The sequence below is a fragment of the Bos taurus genome, chromosome 3 (genome assembly GCF_002263795.3).
Source record: "Bos taurus isolate L1 Dominette 01449 registration number 42190680 breed Hereford chromosome 3, ARS-UCD2.0, whole genome shotgun sequence".
NCBI lineage: Eukaryota > Metazoa > Chordata > Mammalia > Artiodactyla > Bovidae > Bos > Bos taurus.
Window position 1 is genome coordinate 10,118,337 of NC_037330.1, and position 11,117 is coordinate 10,129,453.

The 11,117-nt window shown below is 43.0% G+C and overlaps 1 protein-coding gene and 1 pseudogene across 1 annotated transcript; both read right to left on the bottom strand.

Moving 5' to 3' along the window:
* On the bottom strand, window positions 233-1,146 carry OR10J30P (olfactory receptor family 10 subfamily J member 30, pseudogene; annotated as a pseudogene).
* On the bottom strand, window positions 9,839-10,874 carry APCS (amyloid P component, serum). Its single transcript, NM_001034466.2, is given in 2 exon segments — window positions 9,839-10,603; window positions 10,714-10,874. Coding segments are annotated over 2 exon segments (675 nt in total). The 5' UTR covers window positions 10,778-10,874; the 3' UTR covers window positions 9,839-9,992.
* Window positions 10,875-11,117: the final 243 nt, after the last annotated feature.

Consider the following 11,117-nt stretch of genomic DNA (forward strand, 5'->3'; position numbering starts at 1 on the left):
TGGATGTGTTTTTTAAAAAATCATGCCCATCTTCCCTGACCTCTTATATACTCAAAAAATTGAAAATGCTTGGACCAAAGTTTGAAATGTATGGAGACAAAGTTGACAATTTTTGCAGTGAAGATGTTGAAGCAAGATATGCACAGCTCATTACAGGACAGATTGCACAGGACAGACTTGAGGTTGAATGCATCAAGAACACATACTGTTCTTTATAAAAAGGGTTGATGGATTAAGAAATGTTTCTGCAGATAGCTCTGCACAGGGCATCCTCGGCCTCATTACTCCTCAGGGTGTACACCACAAGGTTCAGTAGGGGGGTGATGACAGTGTAGGTCACTGAGATCAGCTGATCCTCATCCTTGCTGTTCTCTGACTTGGGCTTGAGGTAGGCAATGGAAGCACAGCCATAGTGGACAATGACCACAGTGAGGTGGGAGGCGCAAGTGGCAAAGGCCAACTTCTGGCCTTTGGTTGAGGTGATCTAGAGGATGGTGGAGATGATGAGAATATAGGAGGTGAAGCCCAGGCCCATGATAACCAGGATCACAGACACACTGACAACAAAATCGATGATCTCATTCTCTCTATACAGGAGAATTTTATGACAGGGAGAGTGTCACAGAAGAAATGACCAACCACCCTGTGATGGAAGGGTAAAGTAAATATGGATATTGGACAGCTGCCATGGCCAAGCCAATGCTGTAGTCTCCACTCATCAGTTGGATGCACACCATCCAACTGATCTTGCTCATGATGAGTGTGTATCTCAAAGGGTTGCAGATGGCCACGTAGTGGTCATACCCCTTCCCCATGAGCAGAAAGCAGTTGTTGATGGTTAAGGTAAGAAAGAAGAATATTCGAATGGTACAGCCTGCCAGGGAGATTGGTGGGTTCTGGGCTACGAGGTCAGAGAGCGTACGTGGAATTGTGACCAGTGTGTATATGGCCTTTGAACTGGCCAGCATTCTTAGGAAGAAGTACCTGAGAGTGTGGAGGTGATGATCAATGTGGATGATGCTCACAATGATGGCATTGCCAGCCAAGGGTAATGTACAGGATGAGAAAAACCATGAAGAGGGTAATCTGCTGTTCATGGAATGTGGAGAATCCTAGGAAAATGAACTCTGTCACTTCTGTGAGGTTTTTTTCTCTGCATTCTTCAGTTTCAGTGTCTGAGAACAATGCAGGGAGTCAACATCGAGAAATTCCCATTGTGGTGTGGACTCTAGAACAGGGATAGAGAGAAGAGTGTAGAGGACAGACAGATATGCACACGTGAGTCGATTTCCTCACTGTATGATCAATAGGTAGGGTGCTGGCACAGCATTATGGCTTCTTTAGCCCCCTCCCTTTTCCCAGTTTTTGCTATCTCCTTTACCTTTTGTTAAGCCTCTAAGGAATGACCAATATGTGAGACTACTGCACACATTCTTTCAAGTTCTTATCCTGAATATGTTGTTTTTGTAGAGAGTGGATGAAAGACTGTTTTGTTTTAATGATGTGTAAGTCGCAAAGAGTCAGACACGACTGAGCGACTGATTTGATCTGAAGCCACAGTACCCTTGAGTGTACACATCCTAGCTTTGCCTTTCTCTTCTAGGGAAAGTATGAGAAGTTGGGAAAACAAAATGAAGATGAGAGAGTTAGACTTACTGAATTAAAAATCACTGGTGCCACTTAGGAGAAATTTCTGAGAACAGTGTACAGAATTAATCTCAGGAGAGCTGGTCTTTAGGGACACGTTAGCAAGAGTGAAGATGAAGGATTTGGGGCTCAGCCCAGACGGTCTAGGTGAGACAAACCATTGGCAAAGTTGCTTTGTTGTGAAAGTAACAACAGGGATTTGAGGGTTTAGGGGTGGGTAAACTAAGGAGAAGGCAATGGCAACCCACACCAGTACTCTTGCCTGGAAAATCCCATGGGCGCAGGAGCCTGGTAGGCTGCAGTCCGTGGGGTTGTGAAGAGTCAGACACGACTGAGCGACTTCACTTTCACTTTTCACTTCCATGCACTGGAGAAGGAAATGGCAACCCACTCCAATGTTCTTGCCTGGAGAATCCCAGGGACGGGGGAGCCTGATGGGCTGCCGTCTATGGGGTTGCACAGAGTCGGACACAACTGAAGTGACTTAGCAGCAAACTAAGGAGAAAAGGGGAAATTGTTGGAAAAGAGAGGAGGATCAGCAACATGTCAGAAGGCTGGACCTTGAATGAAAGAAATAGCAGTTTCTTTTTGGCAGAGGGACTTAAAAATAAAAACATTGTAATAATTGATTTAAAATTGCTTGCTAACTTATATTTTTGTTGCTCAGTTGCTAAGTTTTGTCTGACTCTGTGACCCCATGGACTGCAGCATGTCAGGCTTCCTGGTCCTCTGCTATCTCCTCGAGTTTGCTCAATTTCATATCCATTGACTTGGTGATGCTACCTAATCATCTCATCTTCTGCCACCCTCCTCTCCTTTTGCTAAACAATGTTGTGTTGTAAAGTTTCCCAAGAGCCCCAAACCTTCGTTTAGAGTTGTCATGTGTAGTCTTGAGTTAGTGGTATTTGGAAAGTGCAGACAGGTGGGTGATGGCCATGCAGAAAAAGGGTGCCATGTGCAAGAGGTGAAATCCAGAGGCAGGAAGAAAAACTTCTTGCTGGTAATGACTGGAAGGAACACAAGGACCTCTCTTGTTCTGTTCTACCTTGCAAGCACACACAGTATTTCCTGGAAATTTGGTGAGGGACTCTGGGATTGGCACCATATTTCAAATGGTAGTTTGAACCACTTTCCACAAGGAACAAGGTCATACGAGCAAGCTGGAGGATTTGGGAAAATCTAGAAAACTTCCACTAGCAATCTAGGAATCTATATTCTTAGTGAATCTTTCCTGGGAATCTAGGGAGCACAATACAGAAAATGTGGATATTCTGGAAAGTACTCCATCACGGAAAATAAGGAGGCAGACATTTAGAGTAGAAATGAGGGGGACTTCCTTGGTGATCCAATGCTTAGGTGATCCAATGCAGAGGACATGGGTTTGTTCCCTGATCTGGGAACTTAAGATCCCACATGCTGTGCGACAACTAAGTCTGTGAGCTGCAACAAAGAGCCTGTTTGCTGATATCACATGCCACAATGCTGATCCCACGTGCTGCAACTAAGACCCAACACAGTCAAAAATAAATATTAACAAAATAAAGTAGAAATGAGTGTGCCACTAAATAAAGTAACTTGTATTAAAAAGGCTGCTGAGATACCAGTTGGATAGATTGAGATGAAAGAGAGTGTCAGTGCAACTCTAAGCTTTTCAGGAAGAATGAGAGTTATACAGCTATGGCTCCTTAAAGGAAAAATTCAGTTCATCAGTCATGGTAGCCACATTTCAAGTACGAAAAAGGAACATGTGACTAGTGGCTACTCTGTTGGGCAGCACGCATATCAAACATTTCCTTCCTTGGTGAAAGTTGTGATGAACACTGCTGCTCTGGTGCATTACCATAGACAGACATGTGGAATGCATGAAAAGCAAAAAAAAAAAAAAAAAAGCTATTTAAAGAACAATAACATGGTGTGCTGCCATATGGTTAAAAATGTGTGTGTGTGTCTGTGTGTGTCTGTGTGTGTGTGAATGCATATTTTTATATATGCAAGATGTCTGAAAGAATATATAGCTGATATTATAGGTTAACCATTATGTTCGAGTAGGGATGAGATTATATGAAACTTTTTTAATGGCTGTATTGACAATGAAGATTATGGGCCTTATTTTAAATTATTTTAACTCTGAGTATAAAACTATAGCTCATAGTATGGAGAAGGTAAAGGAGGATAACAGCTGAAAACAGATATTAAATCGAGTAAGAAAGAGGTCACTGGTGATGTACTGGCCAATTTCAGTAGAGTCTTGGATTGGAAAGCCAGGTTACAGGGAGGTAACAGAACTTTTAACATGTCATAGATAACAACATCAGATCTTACGTGCTTTCCTCCTTTCCTGATGAACCTATTGCAATGAGTTACAAAAAATAGCTAAGGAGGTATTGAGCCAGCAAAGCTGCAGGCATATTTGGAGCCAGAGAAGAAAACGACAATAGTAAGCTGAATTGAGTTGAAAGAGAAAGAGAAGAGAAAAGAAAAAAAAAATCCCAGGACTCTTTTGGGCCTGAAAAGTACTGCTTTCACCCCAAATCAGCCAGATTTGTTGTTAAGCATGCCTCAGGTAATTATAAAGTTACCTTCTTCAAAGAAGTTATAAAGTTATAAAGAGGATGGCTGATGACCAGGGAATGTGGCCCAGGTATATAAGCCCAGGAGAAAAAAGAGAGGGGAGAAATAAGTTTATTGCCTTTGGTGCACATTTGAATTGGATTGCACAGACAATGAAAGACTATCTTAAGGCAGGATATTCTTAGAATGTGGCAAAAAAATGCAAAAAGAAGGCCAGATCAAGACGTGTGGGAGTATATAATGCAAATGTTCAATGCAAATGTTCAAAGCAGTGTTCTTTCCATGTTGCATTTATTTAGAGGCAAGGTGCACAGTAGGCAGGGAAGAGTGAAGCCCTGTCCCTAGAGGGAGCTGTCACTTCTGCTGCCTAGTAACTCAAGTACAGCCCAAGCCTCAACATTCCCTTCAGACAAGATGAACAAATAGTGCTGCAGTAACTGGGATTCACCCTCCATAAAGTGCAGGCTTCTCTGTGACTCAAACAGTAAAGAATGTGGCTGCAGTGAGGGAGACCCGGGTTCAATCTCTGGGTTGGGAAGATCTCCTGTAGGAGGGCATGGCAACCCAACTTCAGTATTCTTGCCTGGAGAATCCCCTTGGACAGAGGAGCCTGGTGGGCTACAGTCCATGGGGTCACAAAGAGTTGGACACAACTGAGCGACTGAGCACAGCAGTGGCTTCCCTGTTGGCTCAGACAGTAAAGAATCTGCCTGCAATGTAGGAGACCTGGGTTCAATCCCTGGCTTGGAAAGATCCCATAGAGAAGGAAATGGCAACCTACTCCAGTATTCTTGCCTGGGGAATTCCATGGACAGAGGCTACAGTCCACGGGATCGCAAAGAGTCAGACATGACTGAGCGACTGAGCACAGTGTACTTTGGTCACTGGCTGTGCTTCCTAGGCTGGGTGTCATATGCTCATCACACTTGGAATGTTTTTCCAAGCGTTCTTCCCAATGATTGTTCTCCATTTCAGGAGTTCTAGGGTGTGGTCACTCCATCTTGTCACATCTTCAGGGGTGTTGTAGCATGAAGGAATGAAATGGAAGATGAAGGGCAGTTGCTTCCTATCTCATTTTTAACCTGTCTTTTTAAAAAGCACAATCCAAAATTGTTACTGTAAAGATAGGTGTTGTTGAAATAACCAGCAGAGGGCTGATAACTGCCTCTGGAGGTGAGGGAGGCCCCAGTGAAGGAGATGGGGAAGTATGGGACATGGGAGTAAATCACATTGCATTCTTACCTGGAGTCAATTCAGTGAACAATCCCCAGTGTTTGCTTTGGGAGGGGAGAAGTTGCAGAGGGCGCCATGGTGCTGAAGTGGTGTGTGGAATGGGGGCGTTGATTATACCAGTGGAGAATGGCTGGGTTGCGTTCTCAGCAGTTAGAACAGGTGTCAGTGAACTTAAGGATACTTTTAGCACCAGATGATCATCCCCTTTCTTCGTCCTGGTTACTCTTGTGAGCCAGCCCAGCCAGAGTGACTGCAGCTGGGCACTGGAGCAGCAGCCTTTCTACCATCCAAATCTGGGTCCTCTCTGCGCCTGAACCCTAGGGGCGTTTCTGTGTAAGTGACACGCTAGAAGACAATCTCAAAAGCACAGTATAGAACAGAAAGAAGCTTTCAAAATGATTTAAACACTCCAGAAGGACAAAAACCCTGTGGGGGAGTAAGGATACTGAAATGTGCTCATGCATCAAAATTTTAGTCATGAAGCCGAAATTCTGACTAGAGGAAAAAGAAAAATAAGATAGAGGGGAAAAGCACAATTTGAGGGTGTAAAGGAAATACCATTTGCAAAGGGAAGAAATTATGACAAAACCCATGGATTCTTAAAAATATCTAGATCTTTATAAGCAAAATCTGTGCCTAGAAACCGAATCTGTGTTTAAAAAAATAAACTATGCAAGGTAGGCTAAGTCTCTATAATTGTATTTTGAGTTAAAAGGAGTCGTGCTGCTAAAAAAAAAAAAAAAAATGATGTTGTCTTTTGCCAGGCTTTCCATCTTGTCCTGTCCTTTCTTTTCCTTTCATTAAAGAAAATAGATGTAAGGTGCCAGGAATGGAGGAGCTGACTTCTTAAGAAACTGATGATTATGTGAACTATTTGAATAAACAAGAGAGTGATGACTTTTCTTTGGGACAGAAGCCTTCCCATACCCAGAAGAATCCGCCCCCTTGCCTTCTTGAGTCTGTAGAATCTGCCTGTGCTCTTTTCTGGCTATAGGACATAGCAGGCAATTATGACTTATTTACAAGAAGTCACTGCAATGCCAAGAAAACTGATTGTCATTTTTTGCTAGAATAAATAATAGAACCAGGGTCTCCTGCATTTCTGGCAGATTCTTTACCACCTGAGCTACCAAGGAAGCCCTAGTAGAATCTTAATGTCATACAAAACTCAGCCTTATTAGGGTCTAGGTCAGCCTTACTACATTATTAGATCACTCACAGTAAATTGCACTTTGGCTGAAGCATAAGGTGAAACATTCGCACTGAGCAAATCTGACCTTCAAGGAACAGTCCCTTTAAAGTCTGATTTGACGGGGACTCTCAGGAGGATTCCTGTTGTCTAGCTCTTGTCTCCTGGGTTTATTTGCCAAGAGACTTACTGTGTATCCCATGGGTCTGAATGGAGTCAGAATCCTGAAATAAGTCCAGATATCTCATACAATTGGATCATACCGGGAACACTGGGCAGGCTCTGGTCTCACATGGCCTGACTTTTTCTTTTTCTCCTGGAGAAAAATTGCTCACCTCAGACAAAGATGTGTTGAATGTCACATGGCACTATCTTCTGTTCTTTTGAATCTACGTTAGTGTGTTGCTCCTGCTTAGTTAATCTCAATGAAAATGTACTTGTATAAAAGTCAGATGTGATGACCCTCAATGTCCATGTGAAGAGCTTTACCCTATTTCTGCTACTAACAGGGGATGTACATGGGTTTGGTTAGGTAAGGGGTAGGTTTGGGAGCAGAGGCTGAAAACACAGAATGAATTTTTCTGTTTGTAGGAATATACCAAGAAGTTAAGGCAGATGATTTAAAGATTTAGGTAGTAAGTCTCAGTTTCTTTTACGTCATAGGTGACACTTAGCATTTGTTGTTCAGTTGCTATATTGTGTCCAACTCTTTGTGACCCCAGGAACTGCAGTGTGCCAGGCTTCCTTGTCTTTCACTATCTCCTGGAGTTTGCTCACATTCATGTCCACTGAGTTGGTGATGCTATCTAACCAATCTCATCCTCTGTTGCCCTCTTCTTTTGCCTTCAATCTTTCCCAGCATCAGGGTCTTTTCCAATGAGTCAGCTCTTTGCATCAGGTGGCCAAAGGATTGGAGTATCACCATCAGTCCTTACAATGTATGTTCAGGAAATCTTTAAGACTGACTGGTTTGATCTCCCTGCTGTCCAAAGGACTCTCTCAAGAGTCTTCTCCAAGCACCACAATTTGAAAGCATCAATTCTTTGGCACTTACCCTTCTTTATGGTCCACCTCTCACGTCCATACATGACTGCTGGAAAAAACCATAGCTTTGACTAGATGGACTTCTGTTGGCAAAGTGATGTCTTTGCTTTTTAATACACTGTCTAGGTTTGTCATAGCTTTCTGCACTTACATGGTGCTGGAACATGTACTGAGTAGGTGTTGTGTTATCAATTCTGATCCTCACAAGAACACCATGAGGTTACCATGAGAAGTTGGTGTAGCAGCTAGAGCTCTGGATGAAATATTTGCCTTTGCCTCCTTGCTCCAGACACAGTTGGATCAGCCCCTTGTAGACTATGGACCTTAGTGTAACTTACCAGTAACATTAGATGAGTTTTGCTTTGGATCCTGTGGTTGGATGTGACATGATGTGTGTGCTTGACTACTGTCCCAGTGTATGATGGAATCCCTGAGCATCTCCCGTATTGAACTCACAGAAGAATGGTTACAGCGAGAAAAAACCTAGATGGAAAATTCTGGAACACAAATGCAGTCTAGTTTATAAGTTAATCAGCTATTTAGTCATATTCCCAGGTGGTACTAGTGGTAAAGAACTCATATGCAAATGCAGGAGATGTTACGAGCAAGGGCTAGATCCCTGGGTTGGGAAGATCCCCTGGAGGAAGGCATGGGAACCCACTCTAGTATTTTTGCCAGAAGAATCCCATAGACAGAGGAGCCTGGTGAATGACGGTCCATAGGGCTGCAAAGTCGGACAAGACTGAATCGACTTAGCGTGACAACATGGTAAGAATTAAAGGTGACTGAGATCATGTTTCAGCTTTCCTTCTCTTCTTTGAGTGTTCTTGGACACCTGTTCTTTCTAAATAAGAAGAAGTACCATGAATGCCTAGAAAGTCTCCATGTTGCTTTTCTAAGGTGACTACATACTGATGCTTTCTAGTGAAGAAAAGAGAAAATCTTTTCTTAAAATCCTCACTCTGAGCTAAGGCATATCCGAAGCCCAAGCAGACCTCATTGCTTTAACCTTAGAGCTCTCCATGAAGTTTCCCATATAAAACATAGAGAAAGTTGCAAACACTCTCATTAAGGAAAACTCCTTTATAGAGTCTTCCGGTTATGACCAGCCCTGGGGCCGTGTTGTTGAAAGCTCCAGCCTACTTTATTGTGTCTGTGCCTGCCTCTTTGTCCATCCTGGGTGAATGGACACCAGTTAGAAGTAATCACTTGGGAAAAAAGAAAAGTGAAAAAAAAGAAGCAATCACTTGGTTATTCTGAAGCTCTACTGGATGCTGTCTTTCTGACTTCCCTTCGCTTCATGCTCTGTTATCTGTGGGCAAAGCCTGCCTTATTTCTCATATGCAGCCAAACTTTCTTTGGAGTCCTTGCTTCTCTGAGAAGGGAATTCATATCTGTTGAGGATATGCCAAACACTCTGCTCCATAGTTTTAATAATAATGAAGATAACTACTAATAATAGCATCTGATAATTATTTTGTAGTGTTGTAATTGGGATGCCTGTTGCTGTGCTAAGAGTTGTATCTTAAAGAGATAAGCTGAGACCAGTTAATGGGGGGTATGTCAAAGGGTTTAAGTTACATCCTGTGTGAAGTGGGGATCCATGGAAGGATTTTCAACTGGGAATTCATGTGAGCAAGATTCTTGATGACTTCAGGACAGTTTTATGGAAATCAGTCATTGTATGGTACCATTGGAATTTTTGAGGGGGGAAAAAAAGGCAGGCTTGCCTTTACCCAAAATGATCCAGACTCTTAAACATTTTTAGTTTTCATTTCTGCTGGTTCTAATTTTTTTTCCCCATCTCATTACTTGCTATCAAGTTCTCAACTGTTGCTTGCTTGCTTATCTCATTATAGTTGTCTTCTTGGCAGAAGCTCAGACCTCTTTTTGATTTTGTAGCTGGAAAACCAAATAGAAAGATTTCTGTTGCAACTCCACATGAATTTCGAATTGTTAATGCAATGATTATTAGTAGCATGTAAGTGTTGCTACTGACCATACTCACTGAGTGCTCTGACATATCTTTTTAGTTACTTAAAGATTTCCCTCCTCATAACTTGCAGGCTGATTTTTCTGGTTAATTAAACAATTTTCAAATAAGTAGATATAAGAGAAAATGTTTGGGACTATGACAAGCACTAAACAAATGCAGGTGGCATAATACATTTTTTAATTAGGCATACTTGTAGATGGGAAATTCAAAGAAGAAAGAGCTACAGATCTACAATTTAGCGTCCAGTTGCTTTAAGCAGAACTCTTGGGTATTGGTTGTTTGATTTTCAAGTGCTTTCATTGATTCCAGACCTCAGCCCCACACCATGGGCTTGACAATAACATAGCCTTTGATTTCATATTTCAAAGCCTGCCAGTCCAGGATGGTGGGACTGATGGACGAGGAACCCTGGTACACAAGTAAGATTTCTTCCGGCGACAGGACAGAGTCCCACATGTATAAATCCCCAATCTCTCCCATAAAGGACTGGTTCTTATCAAACCCTCCTCCATAGGAATCCTGCTCTTGTCCCAAGACAATCTTGGGGTGAGCTCCCACAGCATAACCCTGTTTCAGGCCCCTTTTCACCAGTGGCTTCCCGTTGATCCAGAATTCAGCAATGCCTGTGGAAGACTCCCAGCTGGTACAGATGTGCACTGGGCTGGGGAACTTCTCGGTAGCTCTAACAGTAACTTTGGTTTTTCCAATGTATAGACTGTACTCTCCAATTCCGTTTTTAAAAACCAGTAGCTCGTTATCCTTGCTGTGGATGTTGTAGGAGAAGAGGCTGTAGCCCCGGGAGAGATCACTATAGGCTCGGAGACACAAGGTCAAGTTCTTCAGAGGTTTCTCCAGCTTTGTGATCAGGGTCACATGGTCAGTGGAAGATTCTCTAGGAAACACAAATACCTTCCCTCTGAGGTCTGTGGACAGACAGGGAGAAACAGAGTGACCTTTACTATAAATGCAGGAGAAGAAGAACATTCAATCTTTTCTCATCTCATGTTCCTGAATCATACCCTGACCACCCTACCTGTCTGAGCAAAGGCTTCTGGGAGGATGATGAGGACAGAGACCCAAGACATCAGCTTGTTCATGTTCTTGGCCTGGGGCTGGTATAGCAGCAGCAATGACCAGGATGAGGGTACAGAGAGCACGGTGGTTGTTCACCCAGTTTCTGAGCTTCACATTATTAGATCTCAGGCATGTCAGGGTTTATATGCACCTCCAGGTAAGGATGGGGGTGGAGAGCACCAATAATGTGTGAGTGATTTTCCAGGCCTGCCCTGTGATGCCAACAGTCAGACCTATTGGTGGGGAAGGAAGAGCTGGAAAATCAATTGGGAGTTACTTATTAGATATGGGGGATGGCCAGAGCTCCACCCCACTGTGACCCAGATTCTGGTGCTGGGAGAGAGTGGGGTGGAGAGTAGTGTT